The sequence below is a fragment of the Pseudochaenichthys georgianus genome, chromosome 21, assembly GCF_902827115.2.
Source record: "Pseudochaenichthys georgianus chromosome 21, fPseGeo1.2, whole genome shotgun sequence".
In the NCBI taxonomy this organism is placed as follows: Eukaryota; Metazoa; Chordata; class Actinopteri; order Perciformes; family Channichthyidae; genus Pseudochaenichthys; species Pseudochaenichthys georgianus.
In genome coordinates, this window is record NC_047523.1 from 9,502,006 (window position 1) to 9,524,174 (window position 22,169).

Sequence of the window (22,169 nt, forward strand, 5' to 3'; positions counted from 1 at the left end):
TTAGAAAACTTTAACTCAAAAGTTTTGCAAATGGACTTCTCCTGTCGTAACAAGTTCCAAGCTATCGCCACAGTTGTATTTTTTTAAACAACTGGGCATATAACTTATAACTATGCAAGTTATTTTGTAATTTGGGTGAAGCTATCATATATTGTAGCTCTGATCCCAACACCTGTTGCATCATGTTTTATAGAGCTCAAACGTTGCCATGTAAATAAAGGTTGAGCAATTGAACCACTCCCTTTGCTGAAAAATAATCCTACACAACCTTTTACCTACAGCTAGATTAAATACGGTTTATTGTGCACTGTAGGTCAAACATGCAAGTCACTAGGATCACATTTAAGCCACACTAAACAACGATGTCATTTGTACCTCCCTTGACATCGCAGACTGCAATAACAAGACCAAAAACAACATGTGGATGTTACAACATCTTTATTGATGTATACACTATATTACTAAATGAAACAAGTGTCAGAAGGCGATTATTTAAACCCTCTAGGAATTACTGATGTTAAGGAAATGTATTTTTAAGTGGTTAAAGGTGGGGTATGTAATTTATTTCAGAAACACTTTTAGTTATGTTCCATGGAATGCTCTTAACATCCCGATAGCAATGAATATATTAAATGCTTTGACAATAAATACATTAAAAAAATGTCATCTGTGGACGCCGTAGCGCTGTAAAAAGCCGGCCCGACTAAAATAGCTGGATGGCCTACCTGCCTGTCAGCCTTCCATCTGTGCACACATTTATCTCGTGCCCTCATTGGTCATGTGCGCGTTCATGTGTGTTGGAGGAGGGGCTCTGTAAGGAAGTGGCAGATTTTTTCCGGTTGTGTACTTTCAAATTCTAGCGCACTCCAGCTGGTTTCTCCAAAATGACATACCCCACCTTTAACTAGATAAATGGTCTATAAAGAACTCTGTATAAACACAGATGACGTTAAACATGATATCACTACTTGATAAGCAAATATCTGTTGCTTAAAACAGCTCCCCCACACAGTATGATCCAGACATAAGCGGTCTGCTTTCAGGACACATAATAGGACATAGGACTGTTGGACACATTAACAAATCTATATATTCATTTTTAATATTAGCAGACAAAGATATCAAAGATTTGCATGAATAAACAGACAATACCTCGAAGCCAGTCACATATTAACCTCTACAGTTCAAATCATGTTCACATAAACTAGTGTCCAATCCCTTTTCAGCAAGATTATTTATACAAAGAAGAAATAAAAAGAAAGTAAGGATTATCATAATATCATTTAATAAACACAAGTAACGACTTCTTTCAAATCATTTATTTATTTTACTATACAGATCCCATTAGGCAGATTTGCAGGTTAACGGCAGGTAACATTCTGTAGTACATGGATAAAAGGTTTATGTTAAGTCATTTTGAAGATATTTCTGCTATTTCATACTTAAGACCTCAATACAGTTTTTGCATAGTGAAAATACTCCCAACAATTGGTGCACTATTTTTTACTTATAGTTAATCATCTATTTGTAAGGAGGCAGCAATACTCATTACAACTTATTTCAGTTCCCAAGGTCTAATTTTAAAATTGTACACACATATGCCTAACCCTGAGGCAATTTCATCCCCCTTTCCCAGACTTCCCAACACCCAGACTTGTCCTCTTTCCACTACATGCTCAGTAGTTTCCACAGGGGCGGAACACCTGTGGCTCCAGACCGTGTCTTCCTCTCGGCACCGTCTCAACAAGGAGGCCAGAGCATGAAAAATGGGCTGAGCAGGAGTCATCCGTCAAAGCTAGGAATGCTGTCTTCTGCCTTCATCCACTTTGCTGACCTCTCTGGATCCTTGGCACCTGGTACCACTTGCTCAATTATTTCTAGAAAGTCATGGAATTAGACATCTGTAACTATGGCTGGTAGAGCACTAATGGTGCGCAACTAGAACAAGTTCACTTTTTGAAACTTCCAGGCATGACTTACAAACAAAAAGTATATGGGGAATGATTGGAAATAGAATTTACACCTATGAACTTTTCAGCTTTTATGACTATGCCCCGTAAAGTGTTCGCTGCGAGGAATTCCTCAGGAGAAAATAAAAATAAATCAAGTTTTTTTAGTATCACGCGTATCTACTAAAACATAGGAATCCATACCTTCAGGACTGCAATTACTCATACCATACTCATGTTTGCAAGGCAAATACACTGTAGGAGTGTGTGCATGAATCTAGGGGCAAACGATGTAGTGATGGTGGCCTGGCAAATGTATAAGATAGTGTTTATATGTTGAATATTGGTAAACATTTCACCATGCAAGTTATTGATGACTATCATGAAGTAACTCAAAACTAATTCACAGATACAACATTTACTGATAAAGTACACACTCAGGGCAGTTATCGTAAAGTATGCATTTCATGGTTGTGAAACTGTAAATACCCAGATAGTAGTGTGCCTCACAGAAGAAAATAAACCCTATACATTAACAGATAACGTTGCCCTGCAAAAAAGCAAAAGGGCTGTACAAGGCACATTTAGTATGTCAGTATTATACCTGCAGGGTTCTTTGTGTTACTAATGCAATATTCTAGTAGCTTCTATCCTGCAACGATGTCCTTCGTTGCACCAGTGTAATTAAGCACAATTGTGTGAGCGCTTATTAATAAATGCGTTTGTCCTTTAGATTTTTTAGGCTAATGATTGTAATGATTGACGTGATTTGCATAAACATTTAGACCTTTTCAAATGCCATCTATTTTTCTTACACCTGGAGGATACTCAATTGGCAATCACAAATGAATAACATACTTTACAGCCCTACATGCACGTCCTGTGGTATGTTAGGTGGAACATACATGATAAAGGTGAAATTGACCAATTGGATTGCACTATGGAAGTATTTCTACGGGCGCAAGTGAAGGACAGGATACGAGACAGCGCCACTCAACTTAATAAAGTTCAACTGTTAGCTCCAAAGATTTTAGTATCAACCTCTAGTCCACAACAAAACACCCCAGAACCTTCTCACTGAAAACCCTGACACTTCTCATTCCAACGCTTCTACAACCTGGCAACACACCGCCTCAACATTCTGTGGGCATTACCGCTGCTGCCGAGGATTTACTGTTTTCACAAACACAAACACAAAGAATGAAGAGGCTGGTCGTCAGAGGCAGACACACGGAGCAGGAGGGAGATAGTTGGCCCAGTGCCCTGGAGATGTGCTGCTATTGAGGAGGTGGGCACCTGTTAAGGGGAGTGAGTTATGGTACACTGGTGCTTTCTTTGGACAACTCTCCCACAGGGGTTAGGAAGCACTTTCATTCGGACACACTGTAGGTGTGTGTGTTAACCGAGTTGCTTAAACAGTCCGTTTCAAGGTGTTTTAGACTAAGCTTGTAATAAGGGAGTGGTTAGGGTTGATGGTCCAAGTATGGACTACTTTAGGATGCCAAGAGTATATTTCTAGTGTTTACGGGTGTTAACAAGAACATAAGCCTATTTACAGTGGAGGGATGATTTGTGCCTGCTGGGTAATCATAAATGTAGAAACTTGTGCAAGAAAATATATATAATGGCAATCAAGCGACTTGCTCTACAGCAACTGTTGCCGTTTCTTCTGCTTTCTCAACAGGGGTTTTTTGTTTCTCTTCTTCCTCCTCCTCTTCTCCATCCTCGCCAACATCATCATCAACCTCTGCGACTGCCAGGCCAGCGACATGATCACCATTGATGGCGCACTCAAAGCTTGGTGCCTCTCCATTGATTGCCAGCTGTGCCTTGATGCTGGAGGTGGAGCCGAGCATCTCGTGGATCGGCCCCACCACGCCTTCCCGGGTGTGCTCCTCCGACAGGACAAACTCTCCGTCCATGCTTCCCAGAGCGGGAATCTCCACATGGACCTTTTCCTCAGTCGAGCCCAATTCTTGTGCGGAGGCCGCCCCGTCTCGGACCTTCTTGACGTTAAAGGTCATGGGGGACACCTTGAAAGAGGACGCCTTGGCAGTCGGGCTCTTGGGATGGTTAGGGGTGAAGCTCTTTTTTATTTTCTCACGCTGCTCCTGAGGCACGATTCTTGTGGTGATCTGGGTCATCTTTTTCTCGATGCTCTGACGCGAGAACACCTTCTTGAGGCTGTCCACCTTCTTCAGGCTGTTGCGCTTGAACTTGTCAGACCTTCTCTCGTACGGGCCGGAAGGGCCCAGGCCCATCGCGGCGTCGCCCTCAAACATCTCGTCCTCCTCATGGTGTATTGTAAGATCGTCGTCGTCTGAGGAGAGGCTGATGGTCAGAAGACCTTCATCATTGGCACGGCTGCCATCAATAGAGCCGGTAACAGACGGAGCAGGAAGGATGGAGTCTGCGTCATACTGGCTTGGTTGGGGGGTCCTGAAGGAGTCCTTGACGAACACGCTGGTGGGGATCTCATGGTCTTCCTATAGGGAAACAGAAGGACAGAAACAGGGGGTTAAGTGGGTGGTTATTTTACGAAGTCATATATAGGCATTATTGCTTTAAGAAAGCTTTAGTTTGACAAGGAATTACCTTGATGGTATCTTTGTTTGAATTGGTTCTGGTCAGAGTTATAGTATACAACTTTACTAGTTCCAATGATGAGTACTTTCAAACGCATATTGCCATCAAAATGTAAATGTATGTCTTATGTCATGGTTAGCCATTGTAATACACTACACATATTGAGTTGGTCTGCCTGCAGAGGACTGAGGAAACCAGTCTCTGCATGCTTCCCCCTTCTTCTCCTGAAGCCACCTGAAGAGTTCCACCTGTTTCTCAGCAGGAGTCTTACATTTCGCTCAATTCTTTTCCTCTTGCATTGCTCTCTCTCTGCCTTTAACCGGCCATGCTAGAACACATCAATGGCCATACACAGTGACATTGAGAGCAGTTCAGTGTAGGTTCACTATCCAGAGTTTCAAATTTGTTTTTCCTCAGTCTCTTCTTCCTCCCCTTGCTTGCTGCCCATTCATCCATGCACAATCACGCAATCACACACATGCAGGCACACGCATACACAATGTTCCACTCCACTAGGGATGTATGAGTGAGTGTTCCCACCCCCATAGCCCCCATTCTTTTACACCCAGGAGTGAGTGGAGAGTGAAGGCAAGGCACGTTTATTTATATAGCACTTTTCAACACAAGGCAATTCAAAGTGATTTGCAAAAAATGAAAGACATTAAGAAAATGGCATTTAAAATCAGTCATTAAAAAGAAAAGCTAATAAAATAAACATTAAAAGAAAGAATACATGGATAAAAGTTACAGTGCAGTCTAAGATATGAATAGTTCAATTAAAAGCAGCGACAAAAAGAAAAGTCTTCAGTCTGGATTTGAAAGTAGTCAGAGTTGCAGCGGACCTGCAGGTTTCTGGGAGTTTGTTCCAGATATTTGGAGCATAATAACTGAACGCTGCTTCTCCATGTTTAGTTCTGACTCTGGGGACAGAAAGCTGACCAGTCCCTGAAGACCTGAGAGATGAAGTGAAGGTGCAGCTTCAGTGGTTGACATACTCCACTACACATTTGAAAGGCTTGTTGACAAACCCTTCCTGTGACATCAGCTTTAAGTGCCACCAGTGGACACTTGGGTTTGAGTTGACTACATACTACACCGTGTGCTGCACATTGTTGTGTTCAGGTACAAGGTATGTCTAGGTACGAGTCCAGCAAAGGCTTGAATGAATCGATTTGAGTCCTTGTGATCCCCAAAGTGCTAACCAAGCTTTAGTTGTTGTTGTGTTTGGGCTAGGATTACAGAAGCATAATGAAACCGGGTTTTCCAAGGGTGAGATTATTCACCGTTTGATTACAAATATTGTTGCTTCCGAATCAAACTATAAATAGTCACAGGTCAAACTTCTCAAATATAAGATGTTTACCCTCATGCAATATCAATATGAGGCGCTAGTATCGGCCACTGTCACCATCAGTATACTGTATGTTGCAATGACATACTTTTTAAATAATAGTAGTTTCTGTTCACCATGTTTGTAACAATGAGTCTGCATTCAAGTATGAATGCATTTCCAAGAATGCACGAAAGCTCTTAAGACATTACAGCATACTTACTTACAGCAGGAGTGAGCAATGCATCTTTTCCTGGGGTGTCATTAAGACATACTTAAGGACTGGGCCAACCAGATGGAGCCCTGCCTCCAGTCCATTCTTCACTAAACACTCAATGGTGTGTTTCAGCCTTGAAGGATGGGGGTATTTAAACCTGCCATCTCTCTTTCGGCCATTCAAGCCAATTTTGGGCAAATTATGTTTTAGTATATGAGAATGAGATGCAAAAGGAAGTACTCCATCAGAGATTGACAGGTCCTATAGCCTACATATTATTAAGTTACTTTTGCACCATGTTATGAATATATCTTATTTCATACATTGCCTGAGGGAGTGCTCTTTTTAGGCACCTAAACATCATTGTGTATGGAAAGCTCTTGAGACGTGACGACACCATTTAGAAAACCTCTTGTTTTTCAACTTTGCAGACACCCGATACCTCTAGCCTTGATCCAAACATGCAGTCGTGAGGTCAGGTGTGTGCCAAGCATGTGTGGTATCTCCCAGTACATGCTCATAGATCCGTCAGCCTGTTCTTAAAAAGGCACATCATCAACTGCAGAGCCACGTTTACGCGGAAAGAGATAAAAGACAGTTTTAAAAACGTATAAATAAATAAATAGCACAAAATATCGTACAATAGGGGTTCCTAGTAAGGGTGGATACATTGGACATACTGTATGTGCTGACCGTGTGTCAGAATGTATTTACCACCAACAACAATAATATTACTTAGAAGTTATGCTTATCTTTTTTTCTCTGTGTACATTTCAGGTTGAAAGAAACGGGTCCAATATGGCCTTTCCAGACCCTCATTGCAACATTCCCTGATAATGAACACTGATCCCCCTCGGCTGGTGGTGTTAACGTTTCTAAAGATTTCAATCGTGGCTCCTCTGCTCCAGTCTAGGCACGCCGAAGATTTTCTGATTCGGCTCAAACATGTTTGATATAATCACTGTGGGCGCTGGAGTGTGTGGGAGGCAGCAACTGAAACTCAAACACCCTCCAATGAAAACCAAGTTCTCCTAATACATGCCGTCCTAAACCTGCTGCAGTGTTGGGCATGCCTTACTCAAGCTGTGCTTATACTAGTCCTACAGCCCATCAAGTGTTCATCCTTTTGATCACCAGCATTAAACGTATCTGGCTCTTTTTAATACTCTTTTATTTGGTTTGAATGGGAAATATGTTGTTTGGTTGTCCAATCGTGTAATGGAGCGAAATGAGTGTGTCCTCAGTTTAACCCACAACAGTGTTGGCGAACAAGCTAGAATAAACAAAATCTTCCTAACTACCATTTGACCCAGGTCTATTTTCTCTCTGAGTGTGTGTGTGTGTGTGTGTGTGTGTGTGTGTGTGTGTGTGTGTGTGTGTGTGTGTGTGTGTGTGTGTGTGTGTGTGTGTGTGTGTGTGTGTGTGTGTGTGTGTGTGTGTGTGTGTGTGTGTGTGTGTGTGTGTGTGTGTGTGTGTGGACCTCACACTCTGGCCCTTTTCTCTTGGGAACCCTGCTAATGAATGCATCCTCTAAGCAAGCACTCATTAGCCACTGCGATGTGTTCGTATGAGTGTCTGTGTGCCAGTATGTATTTGCGCCACCATGTAGGACATAAGCCATAGTTAAAAAAAAGTGTGTAAAAGAGCAAGATGAGAGTAAATTAACACACATTTGGTGCAAACCAAGGAAACGATGTTAATTTAGCGTGACAGCAAGTTTATTGGTACGTTCGCACTTCAAAGATATTCGGAACGCTTGTAATGGAGTCTCATTTAACAGTTGCATGGTAGAACTGCCATCTCATTGCAAGTCCTGCAAGGTGTGACTGAGCTAGAGCTTATGTAAGGGCGCTCTGCGGAGTCTCAGCTCTATTCAAACTGAGAGGGATCAGGGTGGGGCAGCACAGAGTCTCCACTGATGGGATCATGTTACTCTGTGTGTGTGTGTGTGTGTGTGTGTGTGTCTGTTTATACCAAATGTGTAATGATACCCTATGATGTTACTTTGCCTTTTGTTCTCTTGCCTTTGTTTATGCATGTGTGTGTGTGTGTGTGTGTGTGTAATTAATGACAATCCCATCATTCTTAGCTGTACTAGGTGTTTGGTGCTAATGAACAAACTGTATCACACTGTCACACGAAACTACGGCTGTATATAATGTCATGTACCCCCCTATTTTTCAAATAAAGCATATTTTATGACTTATTACCATGGAAGTAACAATCTTTTTTATTAATCCAACATCATCAATGCAAAGTAAAAACCTTGATATACTGTATATCTTGGTGTTGATGCACAGTGCCGATAGCAAGCAGTGGCGCCGGCCGAATATTCGCTGCTGATTACAACCGAATATCCGGAGGCCGAAAAATGGAATTCGGGACAGCCCTAGAACGCACCAGTGCAATGTCTGTACAGTTTATTATTATTATTGTAGGTGAATGAATTTGACAGGAGTTATTATTTCTTTTAACTACACAAATATTCTCCAAGGGCCCAGTACAAACACATCAATAGAAGGTGGATTTGAGCGAGATGATATAACTATTATGTTATAAAAGCATTAGATATTGTCTGGTATCTATTGCAGGCCCTTCAATGGAATCAGTCTGTGTTTCTAAATTGGGGTTTTCTATTTTCTAGTGTTTTAAAATGTTTTGACATCATGTATGAGGGTTTTCAGTCTGTGGCTCGAAGGACGGCTTTATTGTCTCGTGCTTTTACATTCGTTTATTTTTGTCTAAATATATTTATGCTGCTTTTTAATATATTTATTGATGTACAGCACTGTGGTCAACTCTGTTGTTTTTAAATGTGCTATATAAATAAAGATATAAAAATAATATCGAAAGCATATCCTGGAGAAGGCAAATATCGAATTGCTGTAAAAATATTGTACTGTAATAGTGATGAAAACGGTCATTTAAACCTTCCACAAAATAGTTCTTTTTTCAATAAGCGATTTATTGAATTAAAGGAGATTTTGAAATAAATGTTAAATAAAGCTAATAATAACAACTGTTGGTTGGTATTGCACATTTGTAAGTGGGAGTGTGTGTTGGGAACTTCAAAAAGGAGCGTTTCCCTGGCCCTTCAGATGATGAATGGAAGATGTTCTAAATCCTAACAGGTGAGGCTAGTACAGGTGTGTTAGTACAGGTGTGTTGGCACAGTGCCAATGAGAGGGTACACCACCATCACCACCACACTCACAGAAATGCATGTGTGTGCACATTTGCTACTGCCAAGTCCCTGCAATTATTCTGTTACAGAATGAAAAAGACAGGAGGCTTAGATAAATAAAAAAAGGGAGAACAGAGACTGCACACAAAATGAATCAACACTTTATATAGCTTGATATCAGACCCGTTTGTACTTCGCATTTCAAACCAACTGCTTTGGAATCCTCCCCTTTTTTGTTCTCTAAATTATATCCACCCGCAATTTACTGTCTCAATGCACCTCTTCTCCTGTAATACAACCTCTCTTTTTTCAAGATGCCCAAGCGAAGCTCTTTCCCTGCACCCTCTCACACAGCCTTATCCATTGAGTTAACAAGCAGTACAGGCTCTACATCGCGTGATTGTGCACATTTGCCGGCATATGTTTTGATTACATCCTTCCCATTAACATCGCTGTGAGCTGTTCCACTGTTCAACCCTACCCAGCTTGTTGCATAATAACAACGCCCCCCCCCTGCACCCCAATGTGCACCAAGAACCATCTGTGGACAGAGGAAGGAAGGAGGAAAGGAAGGAAAGGAAATGGAATGCTGCTATTTGTCATGGGACTGGGTTACATGATAAACTCTCAATGTACTGTACACGGTATCAGTCTATACGCTGACTCTCACCAATGATTGTACAGTATGCTGAGAACTTAGACAAACACCATACCAAGTACGCTCTATTTGTCACATAAATCACGGTTTCAAGTAATAAATCTATCGTTAATTCTGAATGTATGCCTCTTGGCTTTATACTTGTGTAGCTCTGCATAACAAGTTTCTTCCTCATTCTGACCCCTCCCATGCTTGCCTCACCAAAAGAAAACATGACATGTTTACTGGCAAACCAGTGTCACACAATAACCAATTCAGACGCGATGTCATGCTGACGTGCCAACAGAAAGGAGATCGTGGCAATCTAGAGAGGCGCCGATTATCGCTGATGACATAAATTATGATGTAGGACGTCTGTTCGCTCAGCCCGTAATTTACAGCACTTTGGGTGATGAAGCGTTTTGTGTCCTGTGCTCTAGAATTCACATAATTAAAATTCATACATGGCATGGTATTCATTATATTAATACAATGGATCGTTGCGCTGCCTGACACTAAATGCACTTCATATACATCAACCAGAGACAATGCTAAACCTGCACTTTGCCTTTCTTGTCTTTCAACATCCACGCTACATGTATGATGAATGAGGTACAACGTCTTCAGGAGTGTCACCTTAACAAATTCCTATACATTAGGCGCATTCACACCGCAGTACTTTTCCCACAAAGGTTCATGAGAACTTAGTTCATGAGAACTCTTTAGTTCTCATGAACTAAGATCCAGATCGCGTTCACACCGGAATAAGTCCTTGGGGGAGGATTAGGCAAATGAAGCCGCTGACGTCACTTCTTCTTCTTCTTCTGCTTTGGGTTTACTGGCAGGCCGCAAACCACTTCACGGCGTATACTGCCGCCCAAAGTCCCCGGCCGGAAGTCCCCGGAGTTGGGGACTGGCTTCAGTAGAAGCTGCTGGGACTCCCAGCAGCTTCTACTGAAGCCTTCCGAGTAAATCGCCAGAACGCGGACACCTCCTCATCTCCACCGCTCCCATGTTTTATTTTGTGTTGCCATAAGTTAGTCTCTCTGCGTTTCTGCGCTGGGCTAATGCTAATGCTAATAATGCTAATGCGAGGATAATAAAATGGCAGCTTCATAATTTTTTTTTGGGAGTTTTACGAGGCGTGGTTTGCAATCCGCCCAGCCAATCAGACATCGGAACCTTTTTCTCCCACGAAAGGTGAAAAGGTTCTCATGAACTCATTTTAGTTCCGGCTCTTTTTGGTGTGAACGCAACATTTCGGAACTAAAGTGGGAAAAGTACTGCGGTGTGAACGTGCCTATTGAGTGTTCTTGTTGGTCCCGTTTTAACGCTGCCCCATGGCTACGCTAATCTCCTTTAGCCTTTTTGTTCAAATCTCTCCTTTACACACATTGTGTTAAGCACAATCCAAAACCGTGCATATCAGAACCATTGTTTGATAAGGTCTGTGTGGATATACCAAGAGCGTTTTTGATAAGGCTACCACCAATTGTCAATATGTTTACCCCACATGTGGAGGCCAAAGGTCAGGGGGATTTGCAGAGAAGCCCGGAAGTCATCATGTTATCTCAAAACAAGTATTTGTGTTTTTATTTAAGAGCAGAGAAATGAGAACACAGAATCAGCATGGCTATTGTTTTCCCTTTTCCTGCCATGGATATTGCAGCCTTGACCAGTGGATTGGATGGAAACCAAGGTTGGAAATGTCAAGAAGCAGCAGACACGTAGATGGAGTCTCATGTGAGAGAAAATAAGGGAGGTGACAGGAGGAGTCTAAACAGGAAAGCTGATTTCTTTCTTTTTTTATTGCGTAATAACACCTTGAGCTTCAGCATAATGAACTCCCATGTTGTTTTTTCTAACAATAATAACTATAATAGTTGAATAAGTCATCACCTGTGTCTAACACGTCATACTGTGTGAGAAAGTCAAAAGAGAACGCTCCAAAGAATAGAGAGTGAAAGACAGCATGTGAGTGCAAGTGAACAAAAGAGCTGGATGACATAACCTTATTTGTACCTGTGGCAAAATAATAACATGCTAAATATGTGCTCTTGGCAGTTCTGAAGACAAATGGGTGAAGTGCATCATGGGAAATGCTGGGAGGCATAAAGTACCTTAAGATCTGCTACTTTCTATTCTTCTTTGTAAACACAGCTTTTGTGTATCATCTGGAAAACGTTGAATATTCTTTTAAAGCATTTACTTTTTGGTTCACAGCTAATAAAATATGACCAACATAATTGACTAGCTAGCATGGCAAGTTATACTTCAGCAGTCGAGTGTGCTCTCAGACTTTTTCATTTCAATGAAGCTGTTACGACTAGTCTTCCGCTGCAGGATTCTGCAGTTGCAAACTTGCCTTTGCCTCACACACTGACTCAGTTCAGCAGACTTGTCAAACCTGAATGAGACACTGGGGTGAAGAGCAGGCACTTAAAGTATTACTTCCCAATCCACATGCATGCCCTGACTTCTCGCCCATACAAGTTGCAAACTTAAGTATTTCTCTCGTCAAAGCTCAATCTTTTGGTGTAATCGTTAGGCGACAAAACAGACAGATTTGTATGTGTCCTTCTGCCCATTGTTTTTTCTTTCATATTAAATCTCAATTTCACACTTCTCCGCTCTTTATTTTCTGTTTACTGCAAACCAAGAGGATTACCAGAGGAATGAACCCCAAAGGAAAGAGTAAGAAAGATGACAACAATATAAACAAACCTCATTGTTCATTTTGAAGGCATGTCTAAAAGGCTTCACAGCCATGTTTGACTATTATTACTAAGACCAGTTTTACTCCAATCCAAAGGAATTCTGCCAAAAACATGTCACACTTACAACTTGTCACTTGTCAAGGACACAATGTATGAATGTCTACATGTAGGTGCACTTTTAGGGCTAAAACATTTGTAAAAATATATCATTGTGATATTTCTAATATTTGAGTTTAAACTATCAATATAAACCCTAGGCTTGTAAAGGAAAACTCACACGATTTAGATTTCTAATGAGACGGTCTGATTGAACATGATCTCATGACTCAAATGATCTGATCAATTGATCCAACACCCAAAGCAGGCCGCGCTAGTCACAAACCACAAATTGAAACCAACAAAAATGCAATATCCATCGTGTTGTGTATGCAATAACAATTACACCAAAAACAGCTATTTTATCATCGTCTAGTCAACATTAATAATCTGAAAAATATGTCAGTAATGTCTGTCAGTATTTTCTAATACCATTCAGCCTTATTTTTACTTGTCAAAAGCAGAAGGGTATTTTATTTTTTTACAATTGTTTATTTCCGTTAAAAGTGTCTCAACAAGCCGTTCCTCTGTGCCATGCACTATGCCCTGAGCCTGGGTGTAGTTGTAGTTAATTATATCAATTACATCTGAGCTTTGTCTACTGTGACTTAAACAATGTCATGCCATGAAGAAAAAGTGAAGAAACCCTCTCTCTTTCAATTTGAACTCGTTTGACTATTTTGCAGCTGTCAATGAAGCTGACTAACAGCTGGGCTCAGCTAAAAATAGCTAGCTAGAATAGCTAGCTGTGCTCTTTTCTCTTCCTGTAGAGTTTACACACTCCCCACCATAAACAAAATGTAGGCCAAGCACTGGCCAACATTAAAGCACAGCACATGTAAATGAGACGACTTTGGAGTTACTGGAATGTGTAATTCTCCTCTTTTTGTGGAAGCTGGTCGCCTCCCTAAACCTACAGCCCCTAATTTAAGCTAATGAATATTGTGCCTGACTCTGCACTTAACACACTGACACAAAATGTACATAAACTGTCCCATCCAACTACTGTCAGACATCAGAAATGAATGCCTAATAACATGTCCAATTTTTTAAAGGTTACTTAGTAAATGTAAAGTAATCCTTGATTCTGAAACTGTTATTGACCACACTACATGCTAATGTATGTGCCGGCACTACTGGTTATAAATTCAATACAAACATCGTATTTTATGTAATGTTACAGTGGGTCCAGGACCACAATATTTTATAATTAATAATTTCTCTATTATTCAAGGTTTACAACTGAACTATTCTGTCACTTTGAGTCAATTACCCTTTCACTTTAAACTTGTCCATGGGTTAAAGCTTGGTAACATAAAGATCCAGAATGTTGGAATGCACTGAAACAGCTAGCCCTGCTTTAGGCTACAAGCTGGTGATATACATCACATGGTCGAGGGACACACACAAGAAATCTCAGCTGTAGCCTACAGCTAGCAGCCTGCTTCAACCTGTCCAAAGGAATAAGATGTTCTAAATGAAAAGACTTCTGCACTGAACACATGCAATAGAGAAATTCAATCGCAAATATTGTATTGCTGCTGAACATACGTTACATTGTTTTGGATGAAGTAGAATAAGTGTTCTCTGAACTATTAAGCTATTTCTCTCTCTTGCTATTGCATCTTTAGGGTTCAGCGTAAAGGGTTTAGTTTGTAGAAAAACTTCACTTGTGTCCCTTTGGATGTATGGATGTATGGACAGGAACAAGCTCCATCATAGTTTAATTTGCATTTAGGGTAATATGCTTTTAGTCATCATCAGTTCGTCCTCCATCTTGGAGTATGAATGGAGTGTGGAAACACAGCTTTTACTTCCTGCTGCTGGAAGGTAAGATTAAGTCACAACCTTTGGTCGAGTGTCGATGTACAAAATAACTATCACGTTTAGTAGCAAAGCAAACAAAATGACAATGCCTGAAGAGAAGCCTATCAATCAAAACCTCTGTCAACATTTGCTGTACGCAATGACGAGTCAGAATGTGGTTTCAAAATCTGAAGAGTCTATTTCTATTCAACTCATCAAGAGCCGACAAAAGAGGATAACTGATATTGGGTCCAATTTACCCCCACCGACAAACATGGGTTTGTTCTCAATTTAAAGCTCGTCTGAACATACAGTATTATATGTCTAAATAAGTGAAAGCGTTAGAGAGTCAAAATCTGAAAGCCAAAATAGCTTACAGAGAAGCTATCACCAACCAGATGTTGCCGCGTTAGCATAACTTGCTAACATTAGCTGGTAAACCATGCTAATGTGACTAACATTATTTAAACTTTAAACAACCTTTGAAATAGTTATTTTTAACTCCATGCTTGTGGTTTTAGCTGACATTTCTGGTGGGTGTTTAAAATTAAAATATAAAAGAGTTAAGCACATTGTTTTGTCTGTAGTCTACCACATTTTTTAATTAGTTAAGAACTAGAGATGCTCCAATCGCCAATTTTGGGGCCGATCGCCGGAATCAGTATCGGCCGATACCGATCACCGATCCGATCGAGTGGGCGGGGCCTATGGTGATCTTCCATTTAAAGTAATGTTTAAAACTCAGTTAATGGGGCTCATTCACTGGCGCTTCCAAACAACAACCAACATCATTATTACATTCAAATGAAGTACATTATTCAAGTTTACATTAACTTTGGATAAGAACACGTGAGAAATGAGCGGAAGCGCTCTCTTTTCCTCTCTCCCTTTCTCCTGACAGCCAGTTAGTATTTCATGCAGCTCACTGATCCAGTAATGAGTGACCCGACAGTGAAGAATAAATATATTTATAACTAGTTTAGCTTGTTCCAGAGGTAAGGCAAGGCAAGGCAAGTTTATTTATATAGCACTTTTCAACACAAGGCAATTCAAAGTGCTTTACAAAAAATGAAAGACATTAAGAAAATGGCATTTAAAATCAGTCATTAAAAAGAAAAGCTAATAAAATAAACATTAAAAGAAAAACTACATGGATAAAAGTTACTGTGCAGTCTAAGATATGAATAGTTCAATTAAAAGCAGCGACAAAAAGTAAAGTCTTCAGCCTGGATTTAAAAGAAGTAAGAGTTGCAGCGGACCTGCAGGTTTCTGGAAGTTTGTTCCAGATATTGGGAGCATAATAACTGAACGCTGCTTTACCATGTTTAGTTCTGACTCTGGGGACAGAAAGCTGACCAGTCCCTGAAGACCTGAGAGATCTGGATGGTTCATAATTTAGCAGGAGGTCAGAAATGTATTTTGGGCCTAAACCATTCAGTGCTTTATAAACCAGCAGCAATATTTTTGAAATATATTCTTTGACACACAGGAAGCCAGTGTAAAGACTTCAGAACAGGAGTGATGTGATCCACTTTCTTAGTGTTAGTGAGGACTCAAACAGCGGCGTTCTGAATCAGCTGCAGCTTTCTAATAGATTTTTTAGTGAGACCTGTGAAGACACCATTGCAGTAGTCGAGTCTACTGAAGATAAAGGCATGGACAAGTTTCTCCAGATCCTGCTGTGACATTAGTCTTTTAATCCTAGATATGTTCTTTAGGTGATAGTAGGCTGATTTAGTAACTGTTTTAATGTGACTGTTGAAACTCAGGTCAGAGTCCATGACTACACCTAGATTTCTGGCTTTATCTGTTGTTTTGAACATTGCAGACTGAAGCTCAGGCATAACTTTTATACGTTCTGCCTTGGCTCCAAAAACCATTACCTCAATTTTATCTTTATTTAATTGGAGAAATTTCTGACACATCCAGTCATGGATTTGTTCAATACACTTAGTCAGTGTTTGAATTGGAGCATAGTCTCCTGGTGAAATTGTTACGTAAATGTGTGTGTCATCTGCATAGCTATGGTAAATTATTTTGTTGTTCTTCATTATCTGAGCCAGTGGTAGCATGTAGACGTTAAAGAGAAGAGGCCCCAAGATGGAGCCTTGAGGTACGCCAGATGTCATATTTGTCAACTCAGATGTGTATTTACCAATAGAAACAAAGTTGTTTCTGTCCCTTAAGTAGGATTCAAACCAATTTAGAACTGTTTCGAGGTAGATAAAATAGCTAAGTGTGTTAGGTCTAACTCTTACGGCCCGTCCACACAGCGGCGTGCGTTGAAGCTTCAACGCTTCTGCCCATTCACTTTGAATGGGGTGATGTCACGTTTCGCCAAACTGCATTGTGGGAGTGAAGCGTAGATTTGCTTGCGTTGCTCGCGACGAAAGTTAAGCAATGTTCAACTTTTGAAGCTTCGGCGGAAGCGTCAGCCAATCGAATCATGCCAGTACAAGCTCTAGCCAATCAAACCGCGTGCTTGTGTGTCCAGGGTGGGAGATTCATGTGATTGGTTGTTGGTGCAGTTTCAGCCTCCCCCGCCGGCAAGCGACAACGCACACCGCTGTGTGGACGGGCCGTTAGTGTGTGTTTCGCTCCGCTCACCGATTAGAGAGTACGATCGATCGGCAGAGAGTGAGTATCGGCCGATATCGATCGGCGGCCGATCGGAGTATCCCTATTAAGAATGAATTTCCACCTACAGCGCATCTTCCATCAACAAAAAGCATGTTGCAGTCATTGAAGGTTTCTCATTTCTCTAATTTCCCCTCCTCGAATACTCGGTACTCCGGTAGTGAGTATCTCAAGGGGGGGGGGGGGGGGGGGGGGTATATCCAGTCTCTGATAGTGTTACGTTATTATGAGAGTGCTCTCATACTTGTTTGATTCTGAAATTGTATATATTTATATAAATATGTGTGTGTATATGTGCGCATCTGTAGCCTGTTATTGTCTCATTATACCGCACTGTGAATGAATTCAAAGTAAATATATAAGTCATCATGAAAACATCTATCCATCAGACAGAGGGCTGCTGTGCCTCCTGTCATCATTAATGGACGTCTCTTTAAAATGACCGCTCAGAGGAGAGGAGTTCTCATTTCTTTAACCGCCTGCTGCTTCCCCTCCTCTCTCCTCCGTTCCCCTCCTCGACTCCTCCGCTCGCATCTCCTGTGGGCGGGACTAAGACAAGAGGATAGGAGTTGAGGAGGGGAGTCGAGCAGGGGAATTAGAGAAATGAGAAACCTTCTCTTTGTTTAGTTTGGCTGGGGAGCTAGTTCCTCTTTCCTTCAGAATGTGATATGAATGTCCCTTGATAGATTGTGTGAGCTCGAACTGTTACTCCCTGCTAGTTTGCGATTAGGGATCCCAAAAACGCACACAAACATCCTCTTCCCACCCCACCACGAGGGCCAACACAACAACTCCCTTTTACCTTGATACAAATCGAGCCTTCCTCTGAACCTGCATGTACAAGGCCGGAGAACAAATGCAATTCTCACGGCGTTCAAATTCAATTTGCCATAGTGGTCGACTTTGTTGTGATGAAATTCCACTGTGAAATAAACACAGATGGGGAGATTATGATCTACTCAGAAATAAATTACTTCTGTCCCAGGAAATTGAATTCCAAATATGGCGTATTTCATGCTGCATGGCACTGATGCAATTTAGATAAGTTCTCCGGGGGGTGACTGTTGATATTTAAACATTCAGGTAATGAGCCTTATAAATTAATCTGTGTGACAAATAATAGATAGACAATACATCTACAATCCAAAACATTCTACCTTTCTAAACGGTAATTACCAAAACAATTTCCATACTGTACACACTGGAATGTCCAGATGCCATGGGAATTGTAAGTGCTCTGCATGTGTGTGTGCAAGAGGGGAGGGCTATGTCGGAACAGGAAAAGCACTGATGCACAACAACAAACAAACAAGGGCCAAGCATCGGTAATGAAGTCCTCATTAGTCCTTGTTATGCACAGGACCGCAGCGGAGCGGCAGACAACGCTGCCGTTCCGGACTGACCAGGGCCAGAGCCTGGAGCGGGCATAGACCCCTGCTCCCTGGCTGCAGGAGTGGGCGTTTACCCCAGAAACCCTCTGTGTTTCCACCTCTGTTGGCAGGTACAGATGAGTGTTCTGGATCAATTTTGTAGAGCGGGAAGAGGAGGAGGAGTGCCTTTTGGCCAATGGCTACAGGCCTGGTATACAGAGTTTGGCTCTTGGGTCTGCAGCAAATGTGCGTTATCAAAGAGTTGCATGAGGCATGCGGCGTGGCCTTTCATGTTGTTTCAGGGAATCAGGACAGGTGGTTGGACCAAAGACAGAAAATATGCTCACACGCAATATGGAGTTTGTATAGAAAGACAGAAACAGTTGGAGATAGTGATGTGAGAAGTGAAAACAACGGTTAAACATAAACCAAAAGATATCAGATAGGAAGATTAGCGCACAGCACCAGATGGAGGCAATCCAGAAAAGGACACACAAGACATTAGGTGAGGCAGAAAATGATGGCCGCTGAAAGGAGTCAAGTAGGAGGCGGAACAAAGGCTGATTGGTTCTTTTATTTCCCACTCCCCTCAGGCACGCCAAGTCTCATTTACCAGCTCTGTAACTGCATACACCTGACCCCATATCAGGATAACCTCCAATGGGAAAGTTGCACGCACACACATACCTGGCCCTACTACACCCATGCGTTGCTCATAGCTGGCTACATGTTGGAGGGAAAAACTCAACTCTTTGGCACGTTTAACTAGAGGCCTAAAGGCAACACTAAAATCCTGATTAACTTTTAAGTGTAGGTTATGCTAAATGTTCTCATATTAGTTCAAATACATTGACATGATGCATAGAAGGGAGACACATTTGAGATATTTGCAAAAGGACAATACAAATCCAGGCGACGCATTGATTCGACAATCCAATGAAAAACAAGCAGTTCGATCAACTCTGATTATCTCCAAAGCAACAGGACACTCCCTTTCAGCACATAAAAACCGACTGGGGATTCAAACAAATCGATCTTTGGGCCCTCACCCACGGAGCCACCTTGTACAGGGTACGTTCTTGGCACCTGTTGCATTTGAACAACAGAGCCTCAGTACCTGGGAAACCAGATAACAACGGCAGTTAAAAGGCCCCAGTCGCTCTGGCTGTGTCAACAATGGCACCCCCCTTTTTGCTGCCTGGGCACACATTAGTACGCACACGCTCAGACGCGCACACACACACACACGTAAGCATGAAAAACCATGCACTTATTCATGCACGAAGCGTACTTGGAGACCATGCGTAGATCGTGTTTTATTCGGTTGAGTGGAAATGCATCCGTCAAACACAATATGGAACTGCTTTCATCTTGCATGGCAACCACATGATAATTATGCAAATCGTGAATCCAGACTGGAGACAGAGTTAAAGGAACACACCCTCTACATGATAATTACTTTGGATTTGTGAAGCAAACTGTCGTAAGTGTAAAAAGAATCCAAAACTGAAGAAAACTCTTGATGAACTTAAGCCACATCAAAAAAACCAATGTTTGAATAATTCATTTCCTGTGCAGGTAAAGGAGAAAGACAGTTTTTTTTGTCAGAATTCAAGGTAACGCAAGGTCAGTAATTGATATGCAATGGGTCATATTAGGTTTCAACAATTGTTATGTCTCAGTATAAGTTAGAGATGGGTTATGCAAGAATACTTTCAGCTGGTTATTTCCTGGGGATATCGGGAAGTTTATCACAGGTGTGATATGGCAGTTGTGATATGGCAGTTAAAGTGGAAAATCCATCCAAAAGCCATATGTCTCTCTGAATTATGACTGTGGGGTGTAAACAGATCTAGTCAAAGTCAGTGTCTGAGCCCTCCTCTATTATCCTCTACACATCTCCATTCCAGACACACCCTTCTACTGGCACACACATAGAGGAAGAGAGGGGGAAGCACATGCACATGTAACTCTTAACTTACATTCACAACCATTATCATATCAGTCTTTTTACACTTTTTGTTGTGTAAAGGTGTGCTTGAAATGTACTAGTCGGGAAAAAAATAAACCTCTCCACATTTGTGAATTGAGCTCTACAGGTTGCCCAAGTCTGGTTCAACAAGTGTTGAAAATGTAAAAAAAGTTATGTTCAGCTACACTGTGTCACATGTTTGTGCCAACTAGGCACACAATAAATGTGCGCACATCCGAACACACCCAATTCTCCAGTCAAATGTGTATGCATATGACATACACACACACACACACACTAAAATGAAACCCCATGATGCAAATATATATCATTGAAAAAACAAGGCATGGATAAACGTGCAACAGGTAGGGGATGTCCAACTACAAAATGCTGACTCATACTTTTCCCATTATGCTTTTCTTTCATTAGAAGCTATCAAGTTGCCTACTAAACTTGCAACAAAAGCTTTTATTATCTACACATGCGTGACAATACAAGTCTAACACCACCCCCCCCCCCCCCCCCATGACATCACTATGACATCACAAGGGTCGTTTTTGGAAGTGTTTCCCCTCCATTGAAAGATTAGACACTCAAAAGTAGGATAACTCAACTTTTATCAGTGGAGTACCCCATACGATTCCACCATTTGAATCATTGAGTGCTACTGCTTAATTTCTCTTCCTTTCACCATGTTTTCTCACCTGGGTGATGAGCACTTTAAAGTGGTTCCTCCTCAGCAGGTGGCTGTGGTTGGCCTCCAACTTCTTCACCTGCACCGCCTGTTTGTCCATGCGCTCCCTCACATCCTTCAGGTGCCCGCTCACTTTGCGCGAGCGCTCGAGCAGTTTGCTGACGCTGTTGGAGGTGTTCAGGTGGGTCTTGGAGAGGCGGGTCACGTCGCCCTGCACGACCCGCACGGCGCCCTCCAGGTCGGCCTGCCGCTGCTCCATGCGCTGCTGGTTCTCCTGCACCGCCTCCAGCATGTTCACAAGCTTGTCGAGCAGCGCCACCACGGTGATAGCACTCACCTGGCCGCCGGCTACGGGGCTGCCCGGCACGGCCGCGGTGGGACTGGTGGGCATTTTGAAGTCCAGCCGGGAGAGAGTCCGGGTCGGGGAGGACGGGGCAGACGATAGGCTATGGCTCGGGATGAGGATCTCCATGTTTTCGGGCTGCTGCTGCGGGATGGTGTGTGTGCTGCCGGTGATGCTGCTGCCCTCGGCGTGGGACCCGTTTTCTGCCATGGTTCACAGGTGGTCAAATGTCCCGCTTTACAGGGGTAATTCACCTAAGAGTTTAGCAGGAGTTTGACTCTCTTAGTGCTGCTGTCACTTGCCCCAGCTGAGAACTGGAGGCTGGGTGTTTTACTTCTTGGAGTTAATTCGACGGCCACGCCCCTTTCTATCTTTCTCGTTACACACATACACACACACACCCACACACACACGCTGTGAACTTTCAAAACACCTCCCCTGCAAACCAAGGGAGGGGCATGGTTTCTATGGGAACCGTGCAGGCCAAGCCCTATTGACAGAAAAGAGGTAGAGTTGGTGTGTGTCCTTCCTTGTATGCTGCTAGCTTGCTTTGTTTTTTCATGTGACTGCCAACAATTCCACTTTGTGCAAGCCTCGCTACATTTGCAAAATATGCGTGAAGGTTACTTTT

General features: G+C 42.0%; 1 protein-coding gene across 1 annotated transcript; it reads right to left on the reverse strand.

The window, feature by feature from the left end:
- Positions 1-1,304: 1,304 nt before the first annotated feature.
- Positions 1,305-21,867, reverse strand: cavin2a (caveolae associated protein 2a). Its single transcript, XM_034110139.2, has 2 exons — positions 21,206-21,867; positions 1,305-4,435 (listed from the first exon to the last, which is right to left on the reverse strand). Exons 1-2 carry the CDS (start codon positions 21,746-21,748, stop codon positions 3,581-3,583), a joined length of 1,398 nt encoding a protein of 465 aa, XP_033966030.1. The 5' UTR covers positions 21,749-21,867; the 3' UTR covers positions 1,305-3,580.
- Between the last annotated feature and the right edge of the window lie 302 nt (positions 21,868-22,169).